We start from the raw sequence: 17408 nt of genomic DNA, 5'->3' as shown, positions 1-17408 counted from the left end.
CCAAAAGATCATAAATCAAGTATGTTCCTCATCAAAAATGGTTCACGTATTTTCTACATGAGTCTTGAGCTAGTAAGAGTAGGATATGTCCCTAATCTTAACATAAGTGAAGGAAGCCTTTTCCAGAGATTTAATTGCATTCTTAGCTTCTGGAGCATTGTCTATAGCAAAAGTGACCTCCGGCCACCTACTGACATGTTGCATGGGGCCTGCACTTGGCAATGGACAACCAATCACCAGAGGATACGTGGCAAGGGCAAGAGAGAGAATTTTTAAATTAACGTTTGCTCATTTTGTAGGAAGTGTTGTGTTATATGAGCTGAAATCCTTGAGGTAATTGCTGAAAATCAGGGATGTCTGAAGAACCATGTCCGAAAGGCTATAATCAAGAGATTTGTTGTCATAATATTTTATTCTAATTTAAAACAGTTTGTTAAATTAAAACCAAGATTTTAGTTGGATAAACGCAGAGGAAGTTCATTAGATTTTAGAGTTTGCAGCATACATGTTCCTAAAAAGTCTCAGACACATCTCCAACAATTACATGCCAACCATATTCCCACGTTCAAGCATACAGGAGCACTGTCAATATGGCAACTGTTAGCCATTTTACCTCAATAACAAGCACAATGCCTACAATCCATGAGAGTAGAGCAGAATTTATGTTTCTCACCTTGAAGGAGTATGACCTGGAATTCTCACCATGAGGCCCATTATCATTAAAAAGTTGCGGTTATAAAGAGTTTTGATCCAGCAATTCAAGCAATAAGCAAGAAGATTATTTCCATGCATGATCTCCCTAGACAGAACATGTCCAGATCGTGCCAAAGAAACAAGAGATGAAGATAACCATGATTACCATGAAGGCTATAAGAAGAATAAGAGAGATTTATAATTATCTCACGTCAAATACAGACTTCATGTCTATAAACTTTTCTGCTTTCTTAGTAATGACTCCGGTCAATTATCCTTAACCTAGCTATTTACTTTTCAAGCTTCTGTGGCTATAGCTTCCGCGGTTATGTTTTAGTTTAGAGTGTAAAGCACGCCGCTCAATACATTCCAGGAAGTTTTCTCTTTTCTGTTTTTCTCACTTGACACCAAATAAATTATAAGTTCTTTTCCTTGAAGGGAACCTAGAACTAGTTGTTGTGTTCTTAGACTACATACAACTCGTTTGGTGTTAGGTTAGATTCGGGGTCAGAATTCCCATATCAAGAATCTTTTGATGACAACAAGTCCTGGCACACCTAAAAACATACACATCATTCACAACCCAAACACTCATATTTCCAATTGTTAGAAGTAGCTGATCTCTTGTCCTATGTTGAAGAGAGCAAACACATTTTGAATGGCTATACTGGTAAAAAAATTAAAAAGCAGTGTTATACAGTATCGATTATTGATCGATTATATTATCTAAAATTGGAAGTTTTTGTGTGATTCTGTGGCGATTCCGGACCTATTTTTCGTAGTCGCACGATTGGGCCTTTGACACGTCCAAACCTGACCGTTGGATTCGTTCCAATTCTCCTCTCATCTGACGTCGTTTACAGAGTCCCACTACCGACAAAAGAAGGCTTACGACAGAGACAAAGCTTTCGTGCGTGCATCTCCTTTCCTTCACGGATTGATGGCGTCGTTTGGACGAAAGATTCTGGTGCATGCATATGCTTTTCTTTATGGGTTATTGGCGGCTTCTACACGATTTGTCTTGCAACATTTTCATCTTCTTTCTCTTCCTACTCATTCTCAACTGGGGTAACGGATTCTTTCCTCTTCTCTCTCGCATCGTTCTCGACTGCAATGAACGGAAAAAGGTGAGATAAACGTAGCTGGGAGTGCTTTACATGGGTGGGCAATCCTCAACCATGCAAGCTAGTTTTCAAGGTATGAGTTAGGCCCACTGCATCATTTGGTATCGAAGCCCAGACCCATGTTGACGGTGTGGGTGCCACGAGGTGGGGTCTCCACGGGGTAGGGGACCACACGTGGGACACGTGTTCTTTGGGGAGGGAGGGAATTGATGCAATGTTGTTGGTCATTCCCTTATCCCACATCAGGTAGGTGGGAGCAAGTGGAGTGCTTTATATGGGTGGACAATCCTCAACCTTGCAAGTCAATTTTCAAGGTGTGAGTTAGGCCCACTGCATCAAAGGGGTTCTCAGGCGTGTCCTTCCCCCTCTCTCTGTCGAATTTCTTACTCAATTTTTATTTGGTTGCAGGTCTGATTCATCTGCAAATTAACGTTGGTGTCACTGATTTCCAGATCCAAAGTTTGGCAAAGGCGATGAAGCCAGATAATGAACGCTTGGTGAGTTTTATGGTTTTGATCAAACCAATTTCCTCCCGCACGGGTCTTTTACAGTACTTTTGGGTTTTTCTGGGTTAATGCATCTTCCACGGTTCGTGCAACTTTGTTGAGTTTTGTCAGTTGCCTTGGATCTTCTCTCCCTAGGTAAAAACACAAATTTGAAATTTATTTTTGTTCACGACCCAATGGATTTTCTTCGACTGAGTTCATATCTTTTTTGGGTTCAATTTATTGTTTTCTTAACAATTTCATCTCAAAAAATGATGTGTCAGCTTTCATATATGCTTTTGGATGGGTCTATGAGATTGAGACCTGATTTTCAAAATCAAATTCTGGACTAATGGGGTTTGGATTGATCGCCGTCGTGGTTGAAGGGGAATATTGATAAGTGGAACCGGGTGATTTATCCCAATGTGAATAATGGGGTTTACAGGTAATCTTCTAAAACACTTCAAAATTCTTATCTTTACTGCAGAAACTAGACTATTTGAATGTGATTACCTGTCTGGAAGAAAATGGGAGGATTTTCTCTATTTTCCATCTCTGTAACTTGATGGAGATGGTGTTGGTATTACTCTGTAATAAAAGTAATGAAACAATGGGCTTTCACTGCTGATAGGATTTTATAAAATATATGTTGTTAATTGGCTTGGTGTTAGCTCTCCATTTTTCTCTCTCTCTCACCCTTTATGTTACTTTAAGCCTTGATGTAATTGAACTTCATCATGTTTGCCTTCTCTGCCACTTTGAGGTTCTGAATCTTGGTTCTTTTATCTCTTCAGGTTCATTTGTTTTGTTGCAAGGATGAAGAGACTTTGCTGCTAAACATCTGGGCTTCAAAAGTTTCTCAGTTGAAAAAAAGGTCAAGAAATTCCTAATCATATCGTGCCAAACAATATGGCATCAATTTAATTGTCTCATGTTCTGCTGGGGACTTCACTTTTCTTATTGGAGATTGGTACAAGACGAATCACTTGGTAGGTTCAAAATGATGTATGTCTTTCATAGTCTGTCATGTGTTTGTTGTAATGCTTAAGAGAAAAATTACCAAATTGGTAAGGAATGGTGTTTTATGGTTGCAGATATTGAAGGCTATATTAGATGGCTGTCATAGGCTTCCTTCCCCTCCTGATTAACAGTGGCGGCAGCGGTGCATTTTTCACTTTTGAACAAGTTATGTGCCTTGCCTGCTACTTTCGTTTTCTAATTAACAATTACACAACATGATGCAGATTAATAGCAACAAGACTTCAATTTCAAGTAAATTGGAAGACATGACCACCAAAGATGTTGGCGCGAGCTTTGATTTGCTACGGTGAGTTGGCGTGGGAACCTATAATGTAACTTTCTATTGCCATTGATTCTTATGACTGTGAAATCAATTTCCTATATATATACTCTTTCTTTGCTATTGATTCGTGCATATAATTGAAAGAAAAAGCAGCATAGGAGAGACAACAGACTCGGCGAGAGCCTCCTTGAAGACCAAAATTTGAGATAACGAGTGAGATTGGGGACTTTTAGCGAGTGATGCTAAGTTATGTTTGTAGTTATTCACTCCTGCTCCTGTCACAAATTACTGAGCTGAGGCAGAGTTTTATTTTTTTTTCATTTTATATCTCCACAAGGACTCGCTGGTGATAGACAGGTTATGATAAGACCTTGCGAGTTTTGTCAATTGAGTCTTGCCTTCATTTCCTGTTATGATTCTGTTTAGGTGAATTAGGGACTCTTTAGATGATTAACCATTTTAGCTGTATTGATCATGATACATAAGTTGTTAGTTTGAGGAAAAGATAGATCATGACAATACAAAGGCATTCACTCATGTAATACTCTATTGAATGTTAATAAGAAGAGTTCCTTTCCGCTTCAAATTGTCGTCTTTGTTTTGATAATCTTTCTCATATATGATTTCGTATGTTACATAGCTGGGTGGATTTTGCTTGGTCTTTTGCAACTAAACAGTCGGACCGAGTTGCATGAATTTCCTTGCAACAACTCTGTAAGTTATTGGGTACTTTGTGGGCATTCCAGGTATTGGGAATGTCTAAGCTTCTTAAGCATTTATCAAAACCATTGTCGCTTCCTTCTTTCTGCTCAGGCATCACATCCTCTTATAATTGTCAATATATGTTAGAGTGAACTTAATTCGCCAGTATTATCCAAGTAAAATTGATGTGGTAAGACTTTGCAGTTTTTTGCACCTAGGATAAGAACTCCAAAACACATCCAACAATGACAAATAGTAAAACCATCCCACGAAAGATCAAAAATAAAAAATTACCTGCCTCAAAAGGTAGAGTCCACCACATCTCAACAACGTTAACACACAATAACTCAACCAGAAACACATCTCAACTCTAACCCATAACACAGTTCCACAACCACAAAAACAAAGGCCGCCGCAACGCGCGGGTACCATCTAGTATATAATTATATAGATAGTGCCATATAGGGAAGAAAAAAAACCTCGGGATAATTGAGTTTAGACTATTTAGATTAGATGATCATGTTGGATTCTACTTTGTCTGATTTTATATATCTATTTTAATTTATTTTGATAAAAAAATAATTCCACCACCACCTCGACGCGTTCCCCCTAACACCGCACTTTGCCAACTAATGATTGGCGCACGTGAAGCGCGTCGAGTTTAGCATCATTTTATTTTCCATATTTTGATATAATTAAAGACAACAATTAAAAAGATCTATGTGCACCGTCATTCACTTTTATTAATCATCGTGATTAGCTCTCTCTTGTCCTTCATCTAAACAGTAGCCTGCCTGCAAAAGTTTCCAATTTTTCATTTAATGTTTTGGAGCAAAAAGTCAGGACTTTATAATTAGTTTTCTTGTTAGGATAGAGAGAGTATTAAATTTAATCCAAAATTTAGCTTTTCTTGTTGCGGAACTTAATTACGGAATACACGAGAACTAAAATAAATAATAATTATCAAGGGCTAAAATATTATATATATCGTTGGACTTCCACATTTTTCTCGATTATGTCCTTAAACTATTTTTTTTTTTCCTCATTCTATCCTCAAACTATTGTTTTTCACATCGTTTATATCCTGAGTCAGCTTTCCGGGGTTGACTCCGACAAAAACGCTGACGTGGCATCCACTTTTTTTTTAAAAAAAAAAAATTCAATTAACACGTGTATAATTGAGGTGGAAATTCTCTAAAAAATTATAAAAAATTCAATCTCCAATTCGCCTCTTCAAATCGTAAAGCACACATCTTATAAAACCCAAATTTACTAAGATTTCTATTCCAAAATGGTTGACTGCAAGATTGATATCATCAGTTCGACGAAATCGATCAAAGAAGTTTCAAGAAATCCAAAAGTTGGACATAAACCATTACAATAGTCATCCTAAATGATACCAAAAGTTTAACAAAAAATGGTCCACAACTAATTGATTTTTTTTTTAAAATACACTTGGATGCCACGTCAGCGTTTTTGCCGGAGTCAATCCCGGAAAGCTGACTCAGGATATAAACGATGTGAAAAATAATAGTTTGAGGATAGAATGAGGAAAAAAAATAGTTTAAGGACACAATCGAGAAAAATGTGAAAGTCCAAAGATATATATAATATTTTAGCCAATTATCAAGTGTGCTTAGTTTAGAGGACACCAATAACTCATGTGTGTAATATCTTATAGAGGTTTTGAGTTAAGGAGTCAAAACAAGAAAGTCATCTGAAATTCTGAATTGACTGTGCAAGAGTCCAACAAATGTCACTCTCACTATTCCCAAAATTGCGAAATAACCTAGAAAGAGATACATTTACTTAAAGAGGGAGGAGGCGGAGGCGGAGGCGGAGGCGGTGGACAGAGAACAGTATATTTTGTATATTCCCTTTTCTGTCCCTTCTTCAATATTATTTTACTACAACTTCCTGGGAATGAGGGAGATGTCCAGTTGAAGGAATCAAACATGCAGGGAAGGATTGCTAAATGCTAATGCTATTACCCAAACAATTACTTAAAATACATCATTTTACAATAATATAATGAGTGAAGCAAATTTAGTAGAAATGCATTAAAAAATAACTAAAACTTGTATGCTTTCTGCAACTTCTCTCTCTCTCTCTGAGGCCATGGAGTCCATGGAGTGAGAACATTTTTTCTCTCACAAACACAGAGAAGTAGAGAACACAAAGAACTAAGAAAAAATGGCCAGTTTGATTTTCTCTTTCTTATCCCATCTGCTCTTTTTCAAGTTTCAACTCTTTGAGAGAAAGAAAAGGTAAAAATGGCAGACAGTGAGAGAAAAAGAAACCAATATATATATATATGGGTTGTTCTTCTTTATTGTCTTTTCCCATTCGAGAGAGAATAAGAGATGCTTCAGACAATGTAGAAAGAAAGAATTGGAAGGAAATTTTACGCAAGAAATTATATATATTTACAAACATAGCAATTAAAGCAAATTAATATGGATATATAATATAATTAATACTAAACACAAACCACTATCCTTCTATACAACACTCTCCTCTTTGTCAGTCCCTTTGGACCAATCAAACTAACAAATTACATCTCAAACTCTTCCACAACACAACATCCTGATATAAAAAATCTCACAAAAAAATCACATATTGAAGCACTCTAATGCTCATTATCACAAGCTCAACTTCCAAACTGCAAAAAACAAATCCAACAAATCTCTATTTGATCATTCGAATTTTTTAAAGAAAACCAGACAAAATAAATGGAGTATCCCAATTAAGAGCAACTAACCACCACCGTCGTCGTCATCTTGTGTGAGTCATTGAGAACTATTGGGATCCTCATCTCCACTCTCACTATTCTGGGACTGCTGTTGTTGGTGCTGCTGCTGCTGATGATGATGGTGATGCTGTTGGTGTTCCTCCAACCGGTTATCTTGTTCAGAATTCATATTCAAGCCACCTCTGGAGTAAGCATTTAGAGCTGCCAACATTCCCAAGTTGGAATCAGACATTCCTAACCCAAGATGCTGCGATGGTTGTTGCTGATGCTGCATTAACATGGAACCAAGCTGTAGCGGACTCGTTCGCCCAGACTGAAAATCAATGTTTCCTGGTATGTTAAATCTTGGCATAAAATGCAGTGGCGCTTGCAATGTATTACCATTCCCTCCCGGTGCTGCCGCCGTCCCAAAGGGCCACATCTGCGGTTGTTGTTGTTGTTGTTCCGAAGGCCCAGCAGTGGCTGAAGGTGAACCACCACCACCAGCGGTTACAGGTAGCATCCAGAATGTGCTGCCAGCTACTCCGCTAGTTGGTGCGGGTGCCACCGCCCACATGGCGGCAGCAGGGAGCATATTGGGGGGCCTTAGTAGATCAGAAGATGCCGCTTCGGTTTTGGATAATTTAGATCCTCCTCCATCGCCTCCACCACTTTCGCTGTGTGGTTGATCATCTTCTTTGAACAAATCTTCTCTAAAGCGTTTTCTCATATAGCTTTCGCTAGTATCTCCACCACCACTCTCTCTTCCATTTCCACCACTCGGAAGCGCTTCTGCAATCTGATCTGCAGTCAATAGATGCTGCTGCTGCTGCTGGTGTTGATGAAACCCTAACAAAGCGCTAGTGTGTGCAAAGCTCTCTTCGTAGCGAGGATGATGAGCTAAAGCCAGAGCACCATGAAAGGAGTGAGGAGCGGATTTCGAAGGTGGAGCCAAGAGTGTGGATCCGCTACTCCGCAACGAAACATTCAGAGTCGAGAAGTTCGCCGGAATCGTGCCGGTTCCGGTGGAGGCAATAATTGCCGGCTCTGCTTGCTGTAACAACCACTCAATTGTCTCTCCGTCAGATTTATGCCCTAATTCTCTCGTCAATTGGAAAACCCGAGCAGCACAGGTTGCAGGCATACGTATGCGCCGGCCACGTCCGTCGACCTTTGTGTGTCGGTCCTTAGAGGACCGTTTTACCGTCGTTGTCGTGGTCGTAGTTGTTGCATCTGCTGTTGTTACTATTGCGAGATTCTGTTGATTCTTTTTGGTGGAATCAAGGAGAGGGCCTCCAGATCGGGAGGAAGGCTGAGAGTCGGATCTGGTGGCGATTGCGAGGGAGGCATCGACGAGGTGCGGTGGAGGAGCAGCAGCGGGGGAGGACGTGGAGGCGGAGGCAGAGGCGGAGGAAGAAGATGAAGGAGATGAAGAGACAGAGGATGAAGAAGAACCAGTAGGAGCAGCTGCTGGAGCATGGTGTGGTCCTGCAAGCCCAGCTTGGATGGAGACGGAGCCCATGAACATACCTCCAGATGATCTGGTGCCGCTTCCATCAAAACCCTGGTGTTGGAGAGGGTGGAGATGGTGGAGGCGGTGGTGTGGGACTTGTGAAGAAGTATTATTGTTTTGCTTGGTGGACTGCAAATCTGTGAGTTCCATCTGGTGGGGTTTGTGGGTTTCAGTTCAGAGATTGTTTTTTAAAAAATAAAAATAAAAATAAATTTAGTTGGATTTAAGATCATATGATATGAGCCCCATCTCACTCCCTCTCTCTATTCAACATGTACATTGAGAGAGAATCTTGAGAAACATTGAGAGAGAAGAGAAGAGGCCAAGTTGTAGTAAGTATGAGTATGTGGGGTTTGTTTGCTTTGTTATTGACTCTTGTCTTTCCCTCGCCACCATCATCTGCATGTGAGAGAGAGAGAGAGAGAGAAGAGGCAAGTTGGGCATCCTTATGAGGGAAAAAAAAGGTGAAATAATTTATTTATTTATTTGAAAGAAAAAAAAAATAAAAACAGTAAGTCCGTAAGACAAGTCCACTCGTGGGGTCTTGTATAAGGAATGTCCAAAAATTTGACTTTTCTTTTGCTGAAAAACATACCCCAAGTTACACACTCAGGTCAGTATTTTTCACTTTTTACTATCACTAAATTACTAAATATATGGAAAGAAAAAAAATTAGTAACTTTTTTCCAATCTAATTATGATTACTATTACACTACAACACTAGTGACCTAAAGTAACAAGAAATGTAATTTTGGATTCATGATGCACTATCATTAATTTTAATTGGGGGTTATAAGAGCATCCACATCAGATTAGCTAAACATGAGTCTGTCTGTAAAATTTAGAGATTTTGTCAAAATAGAGCTCTGCATCAGATTACCTAGAGGTTCCCTATTTTACAGAATATGAACAGTAGTTCCCTACATCTAGAGAACCACTATTCACTTCCCTAAACATAAAATAATATTTTTTACTACTTTATTTTCTCCTCTCTCCTCTCTCCTCATTTTTTCCCTCCTCTCTCTCCTCACTCCTTTCTTTCTCTCTCATCTCTTTCTCTCTCCTCTCCTCACATTTTGACTCCTTTCTCTCTCCTCACTTTCTCTCTCCTCTCTCTCTTCTTTCTCTCTCCTCACTCTCTCCTCTCTCTCTCCTCACTCCTTTCTTTCTCTCTCCTCTTTCTCTCCTCACTTTTTCTCTCTCTTCTTTCTCTCTCCTCAATTTTTTTTTTCTAATTTTTAATAACATTAATTTATTATTTTAATTAATATATTGTTTTAAATGTAATTAATTTATTATTTTAAATAGAAGTAGTTTATATGAATAGAATAAATAAAGGAAAGAGAAATAAATATTATTTTAATGCAATAGAGAATATGATAGGTAATCTGATGCAGTGTTGATTGGATAGGGAATCTGTAAAATAGGGGAAAGTGACATTTTGTCTGTATTTTAGGGAATCTGTTAAGAGAAACTGATCCAGATGCTCTAATACAATATTTGATTAGGTAAAGAAAGAATGAATGATTAGTTAATAGTAGTGGGTTGGTTTTGTTGTAAATAGATGTAAAGTTGGTTTTGTTTGTGAGTCTTGGGCAAGTCAAGAAAGCACAGGTAAGCAGCATATATAAAAAGCATCTAATGCAGCAGGACAGCTCATTCCAACCCAACCCCACCCCCCGCAACCCGATTATATACATTTACATTAATACTTTTATTCTCTTTTTAGGTATGAATGTTAGTTAGTCCATCTGGGCACCCCCATTCTTTTTATTATAGGGGCAACTTGTGCGTATGAAAAGACACAATTATCCTGCATCATTGTTTTTTCCCCTCCTTGTGTAGTTTAAGCCCTGAATGGTGGATAAAGTGCATTTTTGTCCACTTAATTTAGGAGGTGCCAAAATTAAAAAAAAATAAATAAATAAATTAGAGGTTGCCCAAATCATTTCAACTTTCCTTAAATTTTCAAACAATAAACACATTAAATAATTCAACAACACTAATCAGCCAGATAATTCATCCTGTGGACCCACTCACCCCCTCTTAATTAATTAAACCACTGTTGTTAGTCTGAACAGATAATCATCTACCATTAATTAATTAATATCAAATCCAACCCCACATCTTCATCTATATCTTCTTTTAACATATTTTAATTACACAAATATCATAAAATCTTTCATCCACAATAAATTAATGAAACTGCAGCAATACTGATAGGGGTATAAATGTAACTTCAGAAATAATTGACAAATTTAATTGACTGTATTGCCTGCTCCTATGGCAATTGGACAGTGGTCACTTTAAGAATGACTGTTCATACATCATCGCTCTCTTGTTTGGCTCTCCATATTAAAAAGGGATTCTTGATAGGGACCTCTACCCTGCCTCTTTTACTTTCTTTGGTCCAAAATTAAATTCTCTATTTCCCAACTAATAAAATTAAATAAAATTAATTCCTTCAGACATCACATTCCAAAATGATGGTGTCACAGGTCTGTCAGAATTTTCAGACAACCCACATGGTCTCTATCTACTTCTCTCAAAATGTATATAGCTAGGGACAAGACCGTCTAAATTTTGCACTTTTTTGTGTCTCAAGAAATTAATTAACAGAACAACAGCAATAAAAACGTAAAAACCCATCAGTCATTTTTTCAGTGATGATCTTCATTTCTTTCTGTTCCAGTTAACTTTCCCATTTTGACCTCTTTTTACTGTCTACTTAATCTGCTCTTTTGCTAAAGAAAAGGTAAAATTGGGTTTAATTAAGATGGTAAAAGCTGCAAATTTCACCTGGACACTTTTCAGTCTGTCTAGCTTTCTTATAAGGAGATGGTAAAAAATTTAAAATTTTGAACATTAACTATCATATAATAGTACATTTTTGTATTTTATCCAATACCATAAAAGTTTTCCATGCATCATTGTCAGAGTAGGACCAATTTTGCTCATGCCCTACAGCTGTAAAGATGAAGTACATTCTGCATGGAGTAGGTGTATGTACATGTACATTTTGTTGAGATTTACTTCAAGAGAAAATCAAATATTACCCAATCATTTTGAATTCAATTTTAATATATATGGAAGTTGTTCCAAATGTTAAATAAAAAAAAAAGAGGCATTTATTTAGCCAACTTAAACAATCTTTTACCCTGTTTTTTGCTTGTGAAATTATTTGTCTGGACCCTAATCCGAATTAGATTATCGTTCGGTTTATTTGTTCGGATTTATACCAATTCATGTTTGATCAGTTAAATACATCTAAAATCCAATCCGGATTAGGGTCCGAACATGTAAATATTTTGTAAACACATGTTCGACTCGAAACTCACTCGGAACCATTTTTTTCCACCCCAAATTTAAATATACGAATTTGAAGGCCAAAGAATATTTATTAATTAATTTGTTCCTTAAATTATAAATACTTGACAAGAGATTGGGGTTTGTTATTAGTTGGCTACAACCTAGAAATGCATTTGGAATTGAAGTTTGGGGACAAAAATAACGCAACATTAAAAAGCATTTAAAAAACTAACTTGAGATTTGGTGATAAAAGGGAAATACTAACTCAACACACATTTCTAGTGCTTGTCTCATAAGTGTGTTTTGCGAGTAAAAGGATAATGCTTGAGACCTCAAAAATTGACCCCCAAAACATTCTCAATTAATGTGGAGTGTTGGATGGTAAACAAGCCAAACATGTGTACTTTTAATCAATGATTATTTTAATGCTACATAGATATTGGATATTTTGGGATCACAAAATGAGAAATTTAGCATTGTCCTTATTTTTTTATATCTATAGATTTATCTAATACACAACCAAAAGGTATATATTATGTATGGAAAAGAAAAAAAAAAAACTGGTATTATAAGATACAAAAAAATATCTTGACTTGATTATATTTGCTAGGTTATCCTAACTTGTGGGTAAAAAAAAACTTAAAAAATAGCTAGAGATGGAAAGATTGAGGATACCGAAAAGGCAGAAGGTTAGAGTAATAATAAAAAACCATTTGCGGCCAAAAATGCCATAACGCATTTAGAGCATCCACATCAGATTACCTAAACATGAATCTGTCTGTAAAATAGGGAAAGATTATAGAGATTTTGTCAAAATAGAGCTCTGCATCAGATTACCTAGAGGTTCCCTATTTTACAGAATATGAACAGTAGTTCCCTACATCTAGAGAACCACTATTCACTTCCCTAAACATAAAATAACATTTTTTACTACTTTACTTTCTCCTCTCTCCTCATTTTTTCCCTCCTCTCTCTTTACTCCTCTCTTTCTCACTCCTCTCTCTCTCCTCACTCTTTCTCTCTCCTCACTCCTTTCTTTCCCTCTCTTCTTTCTCTCTCATCTCTTTCTCTCTTCTCTTCTCTCTCCTCACTTTTTTTCTCTCTCTTCTTTCTCACTCCTCACTCTCTCCTCTCTCTCTCCTCACTCCTTTCTTTCTCTCTCTTCTTTCTCTCTCATCACTCATCTCTTTCTCTCTCCTCTCCTCACTTTTTCACTCCTTTCTCTCTCCCTGTCTCTCCTCACTTTTTCTCTCTCATCACTCATCTCTTTCTCTCTCCTCTGTCTCTCCTCACTTTTTCTCTCTCTTCTTTCTCTCTCCTCAATTTTTTTCTCTAATTTTTGATAACATTAATTTATTATTTTAATTAATATATTGTTTTAAATGTAATTAATTTATTATTTTAAATAGAAGTAATTTATATGAATAGAATAAATAAAGGAAAGAGAAATAAATATTATTTTGATGCAATAGAGAATATGATAGGTAATCTGATGCAGTGTTGATTGGATAGAGAATCTGTAAAATAAGGGAAAGTGACATTTTGTCTGTATTTTAGGGAATCTGTTAAGAGAAACTGATGCAGATGCTCTTATGACGGATTCGGGGGAGGTCCAATGCCAAAAAACAATTGACCCTTCCAGTGGATAATCTAAAGCCGTCAGATTAATCTGACGGTAGATAAGGTTTTTTTTTCCTCACCAAATATCACAATTAAAAAACTCTACCTTTATCTTCTCTCTCCATCCCTCTTCTTCCCCTCCCTCCCTCCCTCCCTCCCTCACTTTATCTTCCTGCTTCGTCAATTCTAGATGCTTCTATTGGATGATAATTATGTATATATGTGCTGTATATCTTTTATCATTAATTAGAGATCTCAGTAATATGTTAACATAATTAGTGGTCACAGATGGATTAGGCATGATTGTTGTAATAGCTTATAATTAGGCCTAACTTCTAGGGAAGAGATGTGTTCACATTGTAACTTGTCCTCCATATATACTGGAGTTGTACACATTCAACATAAGAAATATACACTGTCTTTACCGTGTTCAATTTCTTCATGGTATCGGAGCAAGTTCGTTCTTGAATTTGTTTAATCTCTTGTTCTTCTTTTCCGCTATTTTCAATCTCTTGGCCGATGATGGCATTTCTGTTGGAGGTTCCAACAATTCTGGAGCCATTACCACTTCAAAATCCATTGCGGTTCAATCTTCTATGGTTGAAGGGGATGTCAATCCTTCTCAACGGTTGAGCACTGTACGGTTGAATGAATTCAACTACCTTCCTTGGTCAAGAGCTATCACTCTAGCTCTTGGTGGAAGATCAAAACTAGCCCATATTAATGGTATTAATGTCGCTCCAGATGAACAATCATCCGAATATGCGTCATGGCAAAGTTCTGACCAACTTGTTATGACTTGGATTCTCAACTCTATGGAACTACATATTGCGGAGATCTTTAGTTATTCGGAGTCAGCTTATCTTCTATGGCAGGCAGTTCGTGACATGTATGGAAATCAAAATAACTCGGCCAGGATCTACCAGATTCAGTGCGATATTGCAAGTCTTCATCAAGATGGTAAGCCATTTGTTCAATTATTGGGAAGTTTTAAAAGTTTGTGGAATGAGTTGGAAGTCTATCGTCCTTTTACTACTGATGCTGTTAAATTGAGAAAAAGGACAGAGGAAGATCGTATTTTTCAGGTACTTGCTAGCCTTAGTTCTGATTATGAGGATCTTCGTAGTCACATTTTGATGAACCCAGAATTGCCATCTCTGGAAAATGTGTGTGCTACCATAAATCGTGAAGAGCTTCGCAGGAAAGTCATGACTCGTAATACCAGTCCCAGTTTTTCTGCTGCCCGTGCATATGTGTCCTCTCATCATCGGACCAATGACAAATCCTCAAAGGCAGAAGTGTGAACATTGTGACAATCTTGGTCATTCGAAGGAGCGTTGTTGGATTCTTCATCCTGAACTCAAACCAAAGTTCCCAAGGGATTCAAAAGGTGGTTCTAATCACAAGGCACATCTAGCTGGTCATTCCATTGATACTTTCTCAACTAATCCTATTGACTTGCTGAATGGGTTTGCTGCTTACCTTCAAGACAAGCAAGGTCAGGACATGAAACTTGGAGTTTCTAACAATGATCAGTCTATTGCTCTTCTCAGCCATTTTGCTGGTTTTTTGGACAAATTTGGATGTGATCCTGAGACAAGCCAAGGTATTTTTACAGCCTTTATGACTGCATTAGATATTAGTGTTGTGCATGATCTTTGGATTGTTGATTCGGGGGCTTCAGATCATATGACGAATAAATTAACCAACTTATATGCCTTTGAAAAATTCTCTTCTTATGTGTCCATAGCAAATGGGAAAGGAGCTTGTGTACTGGGTAAGGGTAAACTCAAACTTGTCTCAGATACGGTTGAATCACATGCCTTATATGTTCCTTCATTTCCGTTTCAACTACTTTCTGTTCAAAAATTAACCTCCTCTCTAAATTGCCATGTCATATTTACTCCTCACAAGGTTATTTTCCAGGACCTCGTGACTAAGAAGACGATTGGTGAAGGTTTTTGTTTGCATGGTCTTTATTACTTCTGTCCAAATACTCAAGGTTCCAAAGGACTTCACGTTGCTTTCACTCCTTCTCAAGATCATTTACTTTAGCATCGTTGGTTAGCACATCCATCCGAGTTAGTTCTTAGCAAAATAATACCAGACTTGGTCAAAGAATCTCTCTCATGTGAGACATGTCATTTGTCCAAATCTACTAGGCTACCTTTTATTTCCTCATTATCTAGAACTACTAAGGCATTTGAACTTGTTCATTCTGATGTTTGGGGTCCCTTTCCCGCTTCACTCGATGGTTTTAAGTTTTTTGTAACCTTCATTGATGATTTCTCTAGGGTTACTTGGGTGTATTTGTTAAAAACCAAGAGTGAAGTTCTGAATTGTTTTAAAGATTTTCATTTGTTGGTTGCCACTCAATTCTCAACTCATATCAAAATCTTGCGATCTGATAATGACACTGAATATATGTCCAAAGACATGACACAATATCTAACTTCTAATGGAGTAATACATCAGACTAGCTGTGTTGGTACTCCCCAGCAAAACGGGGTTGCAGAACGTAAAAATCGTGATCTTCTTGAAAAAACCTGGTCTCTTATGCTTCAAATGAATGTTCCCAAGTGTTTTTGGTCTCATGGCATACTTACTGCTACTTATATTATTAACCGCTTACCCAGCCGAGTGCTGCAATTCAATGCTCCACTTGCAGTATTACAGAGTAAAGAACCTGATCTTTCTCATTTGAGAATTTTCGGTTGCACTTGTTTTATGCATCTACAGGTTGGGCATCGTGATAAACTTGATTCCCAAGCTATTAAGTGTTTATTTTTGCGCTACTCAACAACTCAGAAAGGTTACAAATGTTATGATCCAATGTCCAAAAAATTATTTGTCTCCCGAGATGTTCGCTTTGTTGAAACTATGCCTTATTATACTGCATTAAGTCAGGGGGAGCAGCTAGATGATTTGTGTCCTTTGCCACTAGCCTCCAATGATGAAGCAGATGCTATTTTTGGAGATAAAACTACTGAAGTTAGTGATGAAATAACTGCTGGTTCTACTCGATATATTAATGACCAGTCCCTCATGCCAACTGTTCAGTCTGCCACTCCGGAAGAGTCTATTGATATTAGTCAGCAACTTCGTCCACGACGTAATCCTGACAGAATACGTGTTCCTCCAGCAAAGTTACGTGATTTCGTAACTTATACAGCAAGATATCCAGTTCAGAATTCTCTTGCTTATCACAGAGTGTCTTCATCTCATAAAGCCTTTCTTGCGGCTGTTTCTAATGCTGTTGAACCAAGAAATTTTCAAGAGGCACATTCTCAAGCTGTATGGCGTCAGGCTATGGATGATGAATTAACTGCTCTTGCTGAAAATCAAACATGGAGTATTGTTCCTCTTCCTAAAGGTAAACATGCTGTTGGAAGCCGTTGGGTTTCCAAGACTAAATTTCACTCCGATGGGTCCATTGATAGGCATAAAGCACGTCTTGTTACTCAAGGCTTTACTCAGCAATTTGGTGTTGACTACAAAGAAACTTTCGCACCAGTGGCTAAGATGACCACTGTGCGTGTTCTCTTGTCGGTTGCTATTAATCATGGTTGGTCATTGTCTCAAATGGACGTCAAAAATGCTTTCTTGCATGGTGATTTAGATGAAGAAGTGTACATGAAGCTTCCGCCTGGGCATCCTCAAGGTAATCATCCTAATTTGGTTTGCCGCCTACATAAATCCATTTATGGATTGAAACAGAGTCCACGAGCTTGGCATGCTAAATTGAGTACTGTTCTTCACACTTTTGGCTTCAAACGAAGCTCTGCTGATTCTTCTTTGTTTGTACGAATCACTCCTGTTGACAAGCTGATGATTCTTATCTATGTGGATGATCTCATTATTACGGGCAACAATGTTGCTTCTATTATCACCTTAAAAAGTACTCTTCAGCAGCAATTTCCTATCAAAG

The 17408-nt window shown here is 37.7% G+C and overlaps 1 protein-coding gene and 1 long non-coding RNA gene across 2 annotated transcripts; one reads left to right on the top strand and one right to left on the bottom strand.

The window, feature by feature from the left end:
• Positions 1-2320: 2320 nt before the first annotated feature.
• On the top strand, positions 2321-4191 carry LOC119984628. The gene is made up of 4 exons (XR_005464943.1): positions 2321-2458; positions 2587-2747; positions 3097-3291; positions 3397-4191. It is a non-coding gene; the product is annotated as an uncharacterized LOC119984628 (long non-coding RNA).
• Positions 4192-6709: 2518 nt separating this feature from the next.
• LOC119984285 (transcription factor TCP8) lies at positions 6710-8930 on the bottom strand. The gene is made up of 2 exons (XM_038828150.1): positions 7069-8930; positions 6710-6969 (listed from the first exon to the last, which is right to left on the bottom strand). Exon 1 carries the CDS (start codon positions 8699-8701, stop codon positions 7097-7099), a length of 1605 nt encoding a protein of 534 aa, XP_038684078.1. The 5' UTR covers positions 8702-8930; the 3' UTR covers positions 6710-6969; positions 7069-7096.
• Between the last annotated feature and the right edge of the window lie 8478 nt (positions 8931-17408).

The sequence above is a fragment of the Tripterygium wilfordii genome, chromosome 18, assembly GCF_013401445.1.
Source record: "Tripterygium wilfordii isolate XIE 37 chromosome 18, ASM1340144v1, whole genome shotgun sequence".
In the NCBI taxonomy this organism is placed as follows: Eukaryota; Viridiplantae; Streptophyta; class Magnoliopsida; order Celastrales; family Celastraceae; genus Tripterygium; species Tripterygium wilfordii.
The sequence above is the reverse complement of the archived record's forward strand: the minus strand, read 5'-3'. Positions and strand labels throughout refer to the sequence as shown.